The sequence below is a fragment of the Nomascus leucogenys genome, chromosome 6 (assembly GCF_006542625.1).
Source record: "Nomascus leucogenys isolate Asia chromosome 6, Asia_NLE_v1, whole genome shotgun sequence".
In the NCBI taxonomy this organism is placed as follows: domain Eukaryota; kingdom Metazoa; phylum Chordata; class Mammalia; order Primates; family Hylobatidae; genus Nomascus; species Nomascus leucogenys.
The window spans coordinates 76,255,297-76,268,665 of NC_044386.1; the positions used below are offsets into that span (position 1 = coordinate 76,255,297).

The 13,369-nt window shown below is 50.6% G+C and overlaps 1 protein-coding gene across 2 annotated transcripts in view; it reads right to left on the minus strand.

Annotated features, from left to right (window-relative positions):
* OCA2 (OCA2 melanosomal transmembrane protein) overlaps positions 1–13,369 on the minus strand; it is a 333,437-nt gene that overhangs the window by 247,239 nt on the left and 72,829 nt on the right. For both annotated transcript variants that reach the window (XM_030813816.1, XM_030813815.1), the window contains exons 5-9: positions 13,230–13,287; positions 10,951–11,023; positions 6,589–6,749; positions 4,342–4,424; positions 3,014–3,167 (exon numbers count right to left, since the gene is read on the minus strand). In XM_030813816.1, coding sequence (XP_030669676.1) covers positions 3,014–3,167; positions 4,342–4,424; positions 6,589–6,749; positions 10,951–11,023; positions 13,230–13,287 — 529 coding nt within the window. The remainder of the gene's footprint in view (positions 1–3,013; positions 3,168–4,341; positions 4,425–6,588; positions 6,750–10,950; positions 11,024–13,229; positions 13,288–13,369) is intronic.

Genomic DNA, 13,369 nt, shown 5'->3' on the forward strand with positions numbered 1-13,369 from the left:
AAATTAGCCAAGCATGGTGGCACGCACCTGTAGTTTTAACTACTTGGGAGGCTGGAGCAGGAGAATCACTCGAACCCAGGAGATGGTGTTGCAATGAGCCGAGATCGGGCCATTGCACTCCAGCCTAGGCAACAGAGGGAGACGCCATCTCAAAAAAGAAAAAAAAAGGCCGGCACTGTGGCTCATGCCTGTAATCCCAGCGCTTTGTCTCCAAAACAAAAGGAAAAAAAATTATAAACTAGACTAAGAGAAAATATTTGCAAACCACATATCCAACAAAGTCTTTATATCTATAATATATAAAGAACAGTCAAAGCTCAACATTGATAAACAATTCAATTAGAAAATAAGCAAAAGGCACATACAGATGTCACACTGAAGAAGATATACAGGTAGCAAATAAATACACGAAAAGATAATGTCCAACATTATCATCATTAGAGAAATTAAGTTGAAAGCACAGTAAGATACCACTACACACCAATAGAAAGACCACACCCTGTCATAGGCAGGGGCACATGGACAGCTATGACAGAAGGGCCCTGCACCACCAGATGTGTAGAGCAAGCCGTGTAGGGAGACCTACTAAAAGACTGCCAGGAAATGGATGGGCTGCATGGGGAGGCAGCCTCTGGGAGGTCTTGGGCTGCCACACTGCTCATGGAATCCAGGGACTGCCCTCCAAGGCCCTTCCTGAGACCCTGCCACACACCCTTCTATGTGTGGCTGGTTTCTGTGTGGTGGCCTCTGCTTTTTGTTTCTGTAAGGGTAGAAACCATGTCGAACTGGCCTCTTAAATATCTGCTAGCCATAATAAAAAAAATCAATGTACAGGACTTTTAAAATCTAGAGATGGCTTTTTGTAGAGAAGGAGAGGTTTTTTCTAAATGACAAATAATAATGACCATTAATTAATGAAAATTAATAAATCTTTGCAAATTACGTAGTTTTCGAAGGTTGAACAATTTTACAAAAAAGTGAACAAACCCTAGAATAACAGAGAAGCCCATTAAAAATAATTGGCATTGTATTGTATTTTTTAATTAATGACTGTAACTAATTAAAGCACATTGAATTTATTAAATCTATAATTGCAAAATAATAGTAAAAAAGAGGAAGAGAGAAACTAAATAAATTCAGTGGATACCACTGGAAGTTACTAAGGGAAGAGCTCATTACTAAGAAAGTTGATCATTACAGAAATAGGATTTATCTTAGGCAGGCAGTGGGCCCTGGTAGGTATTAAAATCATTAAGAGAAAAAGTGGCAGAGAGCTGGGCACCTTTCTCCACCACCTCAACTCCCTGGGCATTCTCCGCACCCCTGACAGCAGGACATCCAGACACAGGGTCCTCCTCCTGGACGCAGGCCAGACCCCTGCACACCTGTGAAGCACGGCCACCCCAAAATGGAACCTGAAGGCTTCAGATCTCAATTGTAGTCTGTAGGAAATAGGAAGAGCAGCTAATTCATCCCATGAGGAACCCAGCAGCTGAATCAGGGCATAGAATATTCTACAGAACAACAGAATAGGATTTGTCAACTAGATGGTGGTGCAGTAAAGACTTCACCTAGCCTGAGGACGTCACCTTTAGAAGGGCCCTTGGCTGGCTTCTGGGTACTCAGCTTCGAGACTATTCCCTCATTACCAAAGAGAAGGCTGTCTTGTGGGCCTGGGGCATTGTGTTCTGCTGTATTACCTGCGTGCCCAGACTGTATAAAATGTGATTTATAAATGGTGCACACCTGCTTGCCTTCTGGGAGTCAGGATCTTGGTAAGCTGAGGGTGACCATCTAACCAGCTCCCACAAAAACTCAGTTTTCAACAGGCTGCCTGGGGCAGAAACACTGCACATGGCTGTCTCCGGCTGCTGGAGGGAGGGGCATGCTCTGTGTGGGCCCTCCCGGGAGAGGAGGCCTTGCAGAAGCCCACTCCTGGGTTGCTCCAGGCTCAGCAGGTCTCCACTGCCGGGCATGGCAATAAACCCCAGCCCAGAGGACAGCTGCCCCTGAGCCTGCGAGTTCCTGTGTCAAATCACAGGGTGGTCATGGGAACCGTGAAACAACGGTAATATGGATTTAAAAGAAAATGGATAGAAAATGGAGGGGACAAAACTGTTCTAGAACTGAAGAGATATAAGAGATAACAATTAATCCTGTGAGTGGCCCTTGTTAGACAGGTGAGGGCTCAACTTACTGGGGTTGTCATTCCTCAGCAGGTGGACTCAACAACCACAAGCAAAGTTCTGGAACTTTCCTGGCCACTCCTCCAGCCTGCCATCTCCTCAATATCCCCAGGTATTTCTCAGACCCATCCCAAGCTCACTAGGACACGCCTCTAACGGTCACGTCATGCGCCGACCTTCCAGGCTCCTGTCCGTGTTGTGGGTAAGTTTGATTTCATAGTTAAATCAACAATGGACCTGCCCAGCCCAGGAAGGGTCTGCACGTCGCTTCGTGCTGTTGAAGGCATAGCCACACTTAGAACTTCCCAGAAACATCACATTGACTGGACTTAAGATCACATGTGGAAATGCCCATAAGCCAAGTATTAGACGGAACAGATAATCAGATAATCCCTCCGGGCACACAGCCCCAGGCCATCCGTGTCCCCTCACACACAGAATCCCACGGTGCAGGTGGGCACAACTGAGCGCACCCATCACACAGGTGCAGACTCTGAGTCTCAGAGGAGACTGTGACTCTTGTTCCCTCAAGGTCACACTTGGAATGAGCAGCGGAGAGAGTAGAAAATTTTATGCACATTCTGTTTTCTCAGGTACACTTCTGCTCCTAAAATCCATCCTTTTCATGTCAGTTGCCAAGATTCAGCAAATATTCCTGTATGGTTCCCTTTCTACCTAGAGAGAGGGACACGCTAATCTTTAGGAATGATGACGCTAGTCCAGTTTGATTAAGGAGTCAGGACTGAGCCCATCCAGAGTGTCTCGCGAGTCTCAAGCCTCCCTGACTGTGGGCCCAGACAGATTGGGGGAGCAGGTGTGAAAGTTACCTCAAATATGATCAGCGCGTAGACGCCCGCGAGGATGGCCGTCGCAATGGTCACCTGGGCTTCTACACTTCCACGGAGGTACTGATGAGCCATCAAAAGAGGGACAGCCTGGGTCTGCTGGAGGGAGGCCTGGATGCTGATGGACACCGTCTCTCTGCAGAACGAAACAATGACCTTACTGTTCACAAGGCCAACAGTTAGGGGACCTCCCCTCTGTATCAGCCATGGCATTAACCAGAGTCCAAATGGAACAATTCAGCCTAACGCCCAATCTCACAGCTGGAAGAGCAGTGAGCACAGGCCAGCGGCGTGAGACACAGGACGCAACCTCCCTGCAGCCAAGCCCGACCAGTCCAAGCAGACCCCTCAGCCTCCCTGTGATGCCACCCAACAATGAACAGTGAGTAGGGGCCTGCACAGAAGATGCCAGCCATTGAACTGGCTCTTCCTCCTCCCCAACATACCCGACCACTTTACCTGCTAACTAAGAGCAAAGCCAGCTATTTGAACTCCAGTCCCTGAGAGTAGGGAGACGCGCTACAGACGAGAAGCCTGCAAGTGACCACAGGTCTGTGGTGGACACTGAAGCATTTTTTCAAGATCAGTCAATACATTTTATGGGCTGAATTGTGTCCCTTTCCTCCAAAAACAATTCCTATGTTGAAGTCCTAACCCTGAGTACCTCCAAATGGGACTGTAGGTAGAGGTAGGGTCTTTAACAAGGTGAGGAAGGTTAAATGTGGTTATGGGGATGACTCCTAATCCAGTAGGATGGGTGTCCATACAAGGAGAGATCAGAAGACAGGCACAGAGGGATGGCCACCTGTAAGCCAGGGGAGAGCCTTGGGAGAAACTGACCCTGCTGACACCTTGACCTCGGACTTCCAGCCTCTAGAATTACAAGGTAAATGTCTGACATTTAAGCCACCCAGTGTGTAGTACTATGATACGGCAGCCTTAGCTATCTAACACACCAACCAAGAGTACCAATTGAATATGGAGCAGCATTAGGTAAGGAAAAAGAATCCTAAATTTCCTAGAATTCTCCACCGTACAGCTTCACATTAATGAAACTAGAACATCAACCAAAAAATACCATTTGTTTCAAACTGACTTCTGCAGTCAATCCTCTTATATCCTGACACCCACAGCTACAATGCCCTCCCACAGCCTTTGAGCTCACTGTCTACACAGCATGAGTGCCGTGTCCAAGCCACATGCTGACCTGGTGCTGTGTGGGCCGAAATTCAGTGTCCTGTAGGTCAGACTCCTTTAAACGCACGTGTCCCAGACAGCCTGCCCCAACACCTCACTCACTGAGAACTCACCTGGTCAGTACCTCAAAGGTCCTGCTCATCACTGAGTGCTCGCTTCTCCTCGGATTTAAATACACCGTCCAGTTGTGAGTGACCTGTACAAGCCAAAGCATAAAGTTATGGTGAGGCTTTTCACCTGAGACACCATCTGGGATCTGCACTGCTCAGTCTAGGTATTTGTTTCAAAAAAGAAAAGGAGAAAGAAAGAAACAGGAGAGCATCTTTATTTGAGCTCTCACATCTCTGATGTTAGGAGCTAGTGCAGGTGGTTGGAGCTGGAAATTTCCACAATTTAGAGAGCTTTGTTTAAGAAAAAGGATTCAAAAGAAAAAATGCAGAATTAGTGTACAAAAGTACAAAAGGCATAGAAGTAAATAGTGATTTAATACAAGAAAAAGAAATCACACCCAGACGCGCTGGCTCACGCCTGTAATCCCAACACTTTGGGAGGCCAAGGTGGGAGGATCAGTTGAGGCCAAGAGTTCAAGATCAGCCTGGGCAACAGAGCAAGACCCCTGTCTGCACAAAAAAATTTTAAAAATTAGCCAGGCCTGGTGGCATGTGCCTGTGGTCCCAGCCACTTAGGGGCTGAGGCAGGAGGATCCCGTGAGCCCAGAAGTTCAAAGGTACAGTGATCTGAGATCATACCACTACACCCCAGCCTAGGCAACAGAGTGAGACCCCCAACTCTAAAAATTTTTTAATATAAATTTTTTTTATTTAAAAAATGAATCACTACAAGTTACTAGAGACTTGGAGAACTCTTCTGAGTGCTCTGAGTCCTGAGAACTGCTTCTGCAATTGCTTGCAACCTGGAGGCAACGAACCCACCCCCAGCAAACCTTCCACACCCCTGTGCACAGGAACCCCTGCAAGGAAGGGCCCCAGAGTGAAGCTTCATTCCCTGCCTTGCATGTTCTTGCCCCTGGGGTGCAGAAGAGTGATCAGCTGGGGAGGCAGCCTGGGGAGCGGGGGAGACCCTCAATGGGAAGATGCGAATCTCGCCCACAAATCACAAAGGACACTGAAAACAGGATCTCTGAAACTGGTCAAAGCAAAGAAGCACACGCATGAGAGAACACAAGTTCTTTTAGGTACTTCAGTGTTTGCAAAGAGCATGTCTGGGGGGAAGAAAATCCTTTAGTAAAGATCTCTTGGGTTTCCCATGTTTCTGGGGCTGGATTTGCCTGTGGTCATTTTGGGTGCATCAGCATGTTAGGAAGGGCCACCCCAAGAGAGCAGGGAGGTGCCATACAGATCATTTAATCTGGATTATTAATATGCAAGTGCTGGGGAGGCAGCGGGACCGCAGGCTGTGTAAGGTCCTGCCCTTCTCCATGCAAGGCCCAGGTCAGAGGACAAAGGTCATTGCTCATCACCAAGGAGTGATGAGGAACCAAGTTGACATCCTAAGACCCTGGCCAGGGCAGCGGTTCAGAACATTGGTGTTGCGTCAGCCATGGTCCAGAAGACTGCATGCTAGTTCATGAGACCTTTGCTCTGTGGACCATGCTCTACACGGCAGGAAAAGGTGAGGGTGCATTCATTCTTCAGATGCTCCATTGTAGGTGACACAGCCTGTGCATGGGCGGGGTTTCCTTCTACTGGCCATAACAGGGAACATCCATGAACCAGGGCTACGACTTCCATGCAGAAGTCACCGTGATAATGCAGTGGAATCTCTGAGGCCAGGGCTCGGGGGAGTCAGGCTTGCATGGAAGGAGCCCTGCCTCTGGAGTCTAGGTTCTGGGCTGCCATGACAGCCACCACTTCCTGGCTGCCTTTGCAGGATGTGAATGAAGGCTTAACAAGGCTCAGAGACAAGGCTGAGCACAGGCCTACACAGATGCAGCAGCTCAGAACTTAGGCACCATCTTAGCAGGTGTCCACAAACACAGTAACTGTGCTGTGGAAGTGTCTTCTGAACCATGACGTAAGGCCAGGACTTAACTGCACTTTAACAACAGCAAAAAAAAAAAAAAAAAAAGTTTTTTCATTTCAAATGTATGTTTCCTGAATGGCCCAGCAAAATCATTTTGAATAACGAACTTGTAAGCCTGATTTTACTGTAATGGCAAGAGTTTCATAAGTAGAGAGATGGTAAAAAGGGAATTTCAACAACAAAGCAAAAGATAAGAAGAGCCAATGAATTGACTAAGAATGGTGTCCTCCCCATCCAGTCCATTCAAGAGGAAACACAATTTATTATGAGATGAAATGAGATTTCACAATTCCTTTCAAATAAATTATCAGCATAACCTGCTGTGGCCGCCGCCACCTGGAGCCCAACGTGTCGGCCTGAGTCAGCTCCACCACGATGTGCTCTTCCCTCCCAGGACGACTTGGCCCGCTGGCCACTAGGGCCCCTGCCAGGTCCACCTGCAGAAGCGTGGAGTCCACGTGGCTGCTGAGGTTCATGGCTTGGAGAGTGTCAAGGAGAACCACAAGGCAGGCAGGAGGAACCCCATGTTCCCACCGCCCGCCAGACACACACCCTCCTTGGACAGTGCGCAAAGAAATGTGTTTCCCCAGGTGCCCCACGCCCTTGGCCATCAACACAATCTTCCTGCCTTTCTCATTACCCACATCTCAGCCCTCATCCAAGACCCAACTTCCCTGAAGCAGGTCATGACCCTCATGTGAGAGGTGCCCCCCACACTGGGGGAAGGGTGCATCCTTAGCTCCAAAGATGGAGGGAGGCCAAGAGGGACCTGAATGGACAGGCCTCACCAGGGCCCCTCCCAGCCCGTTTCCTGCGCTTGCTCATGTGCTCTCATCCTATCACGCCTTTCACAACTCTCCACTCTTCATCAAACCTAGCATCAAAACACCAAGCTCAGCTGTTTCTTGTCAGGCAACACTTATATGAAACACATGAGTATGCCTTTTTCTTGTTAACCTGTCCTTCGTGTCTAATCTGCAGGGCCCTGGTTGGAGAAGCTAGGAGGGCGAGGAAACAGTGTTTTCTCCTCCCCTCTGAATCACACAGTCTCCTCCATGTCCTCCGAGAGCCCAGGATGTGGCGCTGGGTGTGATACAAAATGCATCACATGGGAAAAAGGAGAGAAAGAAAGGGAGGGGTGAAGAAGGAGGGAGGGAGAGAATAGGGAGAATGGGGAGAAGGGAGGGAGAAAGAGAGGAGAAAGAAGAGGAGGCAGCAAAGAAGAGTAGGAAGGGAGGGAGGAAGGGAGGGAGGGAGGAAGAGAAGGGAGAGCGGGAGGCAAGGAGGGCGCCCTTAACTGACCTGCTTGTAGAGGTTTGCTGGCTTCTGTACATTTGCCCAATGCCCTGGGATCCTCTGACGGGCCTCCCTCAGACAACAATTCAGGCACAAAGAATTTCAGGTGCTACAATTACAGGGTTCTAAAATAGACCCTGCAACTACTGAACCGACACGGCCCGGCTGCTGCAGGAGACACTGAGGTTCTGAAAGAAAGGTGGCTTTGCTATTCACCGGCTAAAGGAGAGTGGTGCTTTCTCCAGAAGCTCCTCCTCTCACAGCAGACACCCCCGGTGTCCTTCACCCAGGCTCCTCCACAGGGCAGGCCAGAGGGCCGGGAGGAGGACCCAGAGCTCCTTGCTCAGAGGACAGCCCTGAGGACGTTGCTGTGGGCCTTTCCAACCAGCCCGAGGCCCCTCCTACCTCACGCCTACACTGCACGCCCTTTCTCTGGGACTCACCTTGTGGGGGGCGGGGTCCAGCTGGCTTCCTCTCCTCCCCAGGCAGGCCTCATGCCTGCAGCTTTCACAAAGCTCAGGGTCTTTCAAGAGGGTCCGTGAGTTTCCAGAAACTGTGGTTAATCCCTGGGAACACCGCCCTTTTCCAAGGAGCCTGCTGGAGGCTCAAATCACCCTCATCGTGGCTGGTGACCCATCGCGCTGGAGGACGCAGCACGTCTTTCCCCCTGCGGCCTTCATCTCTCCCAGGCTCTCTCTCCCTCTTCGTTATTATTTAAAAAGGAATTAATTCAGTTAGCTAAATGGCAAGATTTTTTTTCTTTAGTCTACTTACTTGGTAGCCTTAGTGAACGGAAACTTTAGGAAACTGGCTTGCTTTCCTTGCAGTTGCTGTAATCTGTTGCATAGTCTTCGTTTTTGTAGTCCTTCCGGCAGTCTCACTACATCTTCCTAGGACACCCTCTCCTTAGCTAGCGACCTGCCCAGCAGGGCACCAGCAGCCTTCCAGAAAGGCCTGGCGAGAGAGCTCCCCGCCCCCACCCATCCCCACCCCCTGCCAAGAAAGGCAGGCCGGCCTGCCCCCTGCTGGGAGGGACTCAGGCTGTGGGGTCCTGCGTGGGGCCTGGTGCACTCAGGCTGCTCGAGAAGGAGCTCGGCAAAATGCTGTAGAATAAAGGGGGCACACTGGGGCCTGAGTGGGATGAACAGAGGGCTGAGGCTATCATCTCATCTTAGTGCCCTAAGCTGCTGTGCTCGCCTGGGATCTCTACTGACTGATCAGGTTTGGTGCCAGTGTTCCCTGAAATCTCCCTCTCCTGCCTGAGTCCCACTGAGGACGGTTTCTGGACAGGATCCAGCCTCCCACTTCAGGTTCCTGGGTCAGCCTGGCAGCCGGTTGCTCTATCTCCCCTTCCCCCTGCGGGAAAGTCCTGCCCAGGAGGGCGGCCTGTCCTGGGAACTTCATGAGGGGGGCCAGGAACACAGGGCAAGTCTTGGCTTTCTTCATCCTGGGAAAGTAATGCAGAGGTCGAGGCACAAGAATGAGAAACAAAGTCTGTCAACATCACACAGCTCTTCGGTTCTCTCACATGGAGATACTTTAACTACTGCTCAGGCACAGTTTTAAAGTGATGAAGAAAATACAAACACGTGCACATGTGTTCAGCTGACATCAGCGCCACCCTGACCCCAGTGGAAGTGGAGTGCTTCTAAAACTGTGGGTGCCTCCGTCCACTGAGCAGAGGGAAGCACAAACTACGACCAGTGTGCCCCCGGGCTCACCAGAAAGCCTCAAGTGCCAGGCCTTTCTGGAAGGCTGCTGGTGCCCTGCTGGGCAGGTCGCTAGCTAAGGAGAGGGTGTCCTAGGAAGATGTAGTGAGACTGCCGGAAGGACTACAAAAACCAAGACTATGCAACAGATTACAGCAACTGCAAGGAAAGCAAGCCAGTTTCCTAAAGTTTCCGTTCACTAAGGCTACCAAGTAAGTAGACTAAAGAAAAAAAATCTTGCCATTTAGCTAACTGAATTAATTCCTTTTTAAATAATAATCATCAAAAATATTTGGCCTGATCAGAGCACCCCATCGGAGGGTCCCATCTCTCCAGGACCCTCCACGGATGCCCACTGCCCTAGCAGCACCGGGGGCTTCAGGGGCCTTCATGCACAGACACCTTAATGACCATGTCCATTCCAAAAGAGGCTCTGGACCCTGGCTGGAGAGCTGGGAAACAGCACTCCCACCCTTTCACCCAGAAAAGGCTGGGCGGACATCAGTTAACCGCCCACTCCTGATCCCAGAATGAGGCTGCAAGAAACAACTCGCCTGAAACCTAGAGCGAAACAGGTGACTGTAGGGAGAGGCGGCTTCCCTGGGACAGGTGCCAGCTCCACGCTTCAGAATCAGGCAGGATTCAACCAGAAAATGTAGACATTGCTCAAGGTCAAGTGTGGGCTCGCATGAGCGTGGGAGCCTCTGAGAGCCACAGATGGAGGTGTTCACATCTTCTTGCAGGTTTTTCCTCCAGGAACCCCAGCGGACACTCCCCAGGAAGACAGGAAGCCTGGAGAAGATCCCGGGAAAGCATCCCCCAGTGATGCCAAGCTTCACCCTCTCCTGCTGCCTCTATCTCCCCTAGGGAGCAAAGGCCTTCATTTGCTTGGGAAGTGCATCTAATCTGGCAGCCAGAGGGCACAGTGGGAATTCCTGCGGCTAAGAGAAGGTAGGAGGAGAAAAAAGTAGCTGTTACCCCAGTGGGAGGGGTGGGCACAGAGCAAGGTCTGGCAGACAGCTGGCAGGGTGCCCGGTAATTCTGAGTGTCTAGAGCACCACAGGTTGCCACAGCAACCGCAAACCTCAACACAGCCAGATTCTCGCTAGATTTACGTGAACCCTCCAACTAATGCCTGCAGAAGTCAAAGCATGCTCATCTCCAAGCTTAAACACCACTGGCCTCTGTATCTACTATCCTACAGGATGTGTATGACTTCTAACTAAAAATTCTGAGGCATGCAAGAAGGCCAGAGCAAGCACAGTAGGAGGTGCCACAGCAGTCATCAGAGCAAGGTGACACAGCCAGGACGGCAGGGACTGGAAGATGGGTCACGCTGAACGCAAAAGAGATGGGGGAGGAAAGGAGTATCCAGGAGCTAGGGAAAGCCAGGTCCTGGCTGGAATGTGCCCTGCTGTCCCCCTTCCTCACTCGGAGAGCTCCACCACCAACCCTGCCACTGCCTCCCTGGAGCTCCCCGCCCCTCTCTCCCCGCCCCTCTATCCTGAGACTCCATCTCTCATCAAACATCCTGAAGAAACAAAATTCAAGTGGGTGAGAATGGTAACGGCCTGTGCCATGGCCTTCAGCAGCAGTCACAACCGTCTGTGAGTGTCTCCTTGCGTTTCAGATCTCAGCCAGGCGGCTGGCCATCTTAGAGTGGATTTTGGATACAGTAGTTCTCCAGCGGTGACAAGGCCAACAGCTGCCAGAGCTTTCCTTGATCAGGATATAGGCTGAACAAAATCTGTAACAATCAGAAACGTTGAATGACGGAGGTGTGGTATGAGAGCAGTAAGGTGTAAATCATTTTGATAACAGTTGAAAACAGATGTGATGATGGGGCTACTGTGTGTATCCAGTACGTGCCAGCTTACTCTGAATAGCTTTGTCTTAAATATTATAATATTCTGATTCATTACAGCGTTCAGCTACAATGGGCCCTGATTATTGATATCTGCCAAATTTGAGGATTAAATACCTGGTCATAAAATTAAATCATCAAAGAGGGATAAATGTAGTTTTCTCACAAGGGAGAATAAAGGAGTATGACCCCTGTGATGGTTAGAGCATGTGTTTGTGGTAGCAGGTGTTTGTGAAATTTGCAAAGCACTTTATATACCATCAAAAAGTAAATTAAACTGATGATAACATGAGATTATAGAAGTTCAAATCATTCCTCAAATTCTATTTTGGATATCTCCACAAATCACCTAAACCCCATCTCACAAAATAAGGCTGAAGACTGGACACAGAGCTCAAGTCAGCTCTTGGGGACCAGGGGAGACCTGGCCCACCCTGCCCAGTTCCTTTGAAATCCCAGAGCACCTGCCAGGCCCTGCTGAGCAGCGGGGCTTCAGAAACACACATTCATGTGAGTAGGAAGTGGGGAAGCAAATTGGTAGCCAAAAATATCAAATCGTGATGCTTTCAGAGCTCAATGTAATTGGTTTTCCATTTCTAGCATAGGTTTCCTTTCTCTGGGTCACAGACCTCCTCCCTCATGGGTTGGTTATTAAGAAGTTGACTGTACTCAGCTCAATGCAATCAGCACTGACTTCGTACACCACCCTGCTGTCCTCATGTCGCAGCTGAGAGCGGACCCAAGGCCACAGACATTCCTGCACGCACACAGAGCCACAACACACATGCCACGCGTGCAGCTCACGAAACAGCCAGCAACAGCCACACGTCTCATGCACAGGGGACCCTGTCACCAGGGCAGGCTGCATGGGAGAGCACACCCCCCAGGCTGGTGCACATCATGGAACACAGCTCAGACCCACCCTTGCCCACAACCACAGTCACACCCCCATCACAGCAGCACCTACCACCCACTGTGGTCTCCCAACAACTGCCCATGCACACCATCTTAGAGCAACATTCAAAAGTGGCACTCACCCAAAACAACTCCGCAAAGCACAGGCACAACCTATCATGGCCACTGACCACAACCTACACAGCTCACACAGGTGCACACACACAGACATAGAGCAGGCACAGGGGACCACACACCCACATGCAGACACGAAGACACACAGCCACAGACAGGAGACCATACACCCACCTGCACACACACAGACACACAACTAGACAGGGGACCACACACCCACTCATTGGGCAAATGTATTTTGAGTGCCACTATGTGACCCTGGCTCAGGCTACATCAGGCCACAAAGCACACCAAGGTTGGCAGTGGGACCCATGACTATCACCTCAGAGGGCACAGAGGTGTCTCTGCAGCCCTGGCTTCCTGCTCAGGCTCCTGTGCCTTTCCCCTGAGGGGTCCATCTGCTGGGACCCCTCCAATGAAGAACAGCACCACCCACTGCCATGGGCTTACCAGAGCGGCCCTCGCCCTCCCCTCGTTCCCACACCCTGTTCCCTACAAGGGCATCTCACGTTGGTTTGGCTCCAGAATGAGTCTGTTGTGAATGTTCATGTATTTGAAAGGATGGAGATGTCTGGGCAAATAAAATCAGGGACACCTCCTCAGACGGGACAAACCTCAGAACTTCAACACTCACCGCTGGGCAGAGGCCCAGGGCACAATCTCAAAGGGGCGCTGAGACACTCTGGGCTATCCACGATCTCCAGATGTGTCCCAACACACATGAAGAGTGCTACTGTCCAGGGCTGAACAGGGAAGTGATAAGCCACTCGAGGGGGAAGGGAGCCCCACAGCCAGCTACCCGGCCTTCCACATGGCAACACCATGCTGCCCGGTTTCTGCTGTGTGACTGGGACCACAGCAGAGGAGCACAGCTGGAGCCCTTGACCCCCTCAGCCCACTGCCCCACAACCCTCAGCATCTCCTCCAAAGACAGTCAGAGAATCAAGTGAAGAGGGCCAGGCACTGAGCCCCACACCTCAGGTTCCCCCTGCTATACAGCCAAAGGCACACAGGGCTTCCACTGACCCAACAGTAGTGCTGGGGCAGCTACGGTACTCACAGAACACAGCACCACAAAGACAAACAGGCCCGTGACTTTCAGCCACTGCACACAGCGCCTGCAAGAGAAAAGGTAGGGTCTTAGTGGCAAGGGCAGCAGTCCTGTTGCCCAGACTCAGACACTTTTCTGCAGCCTTGAGT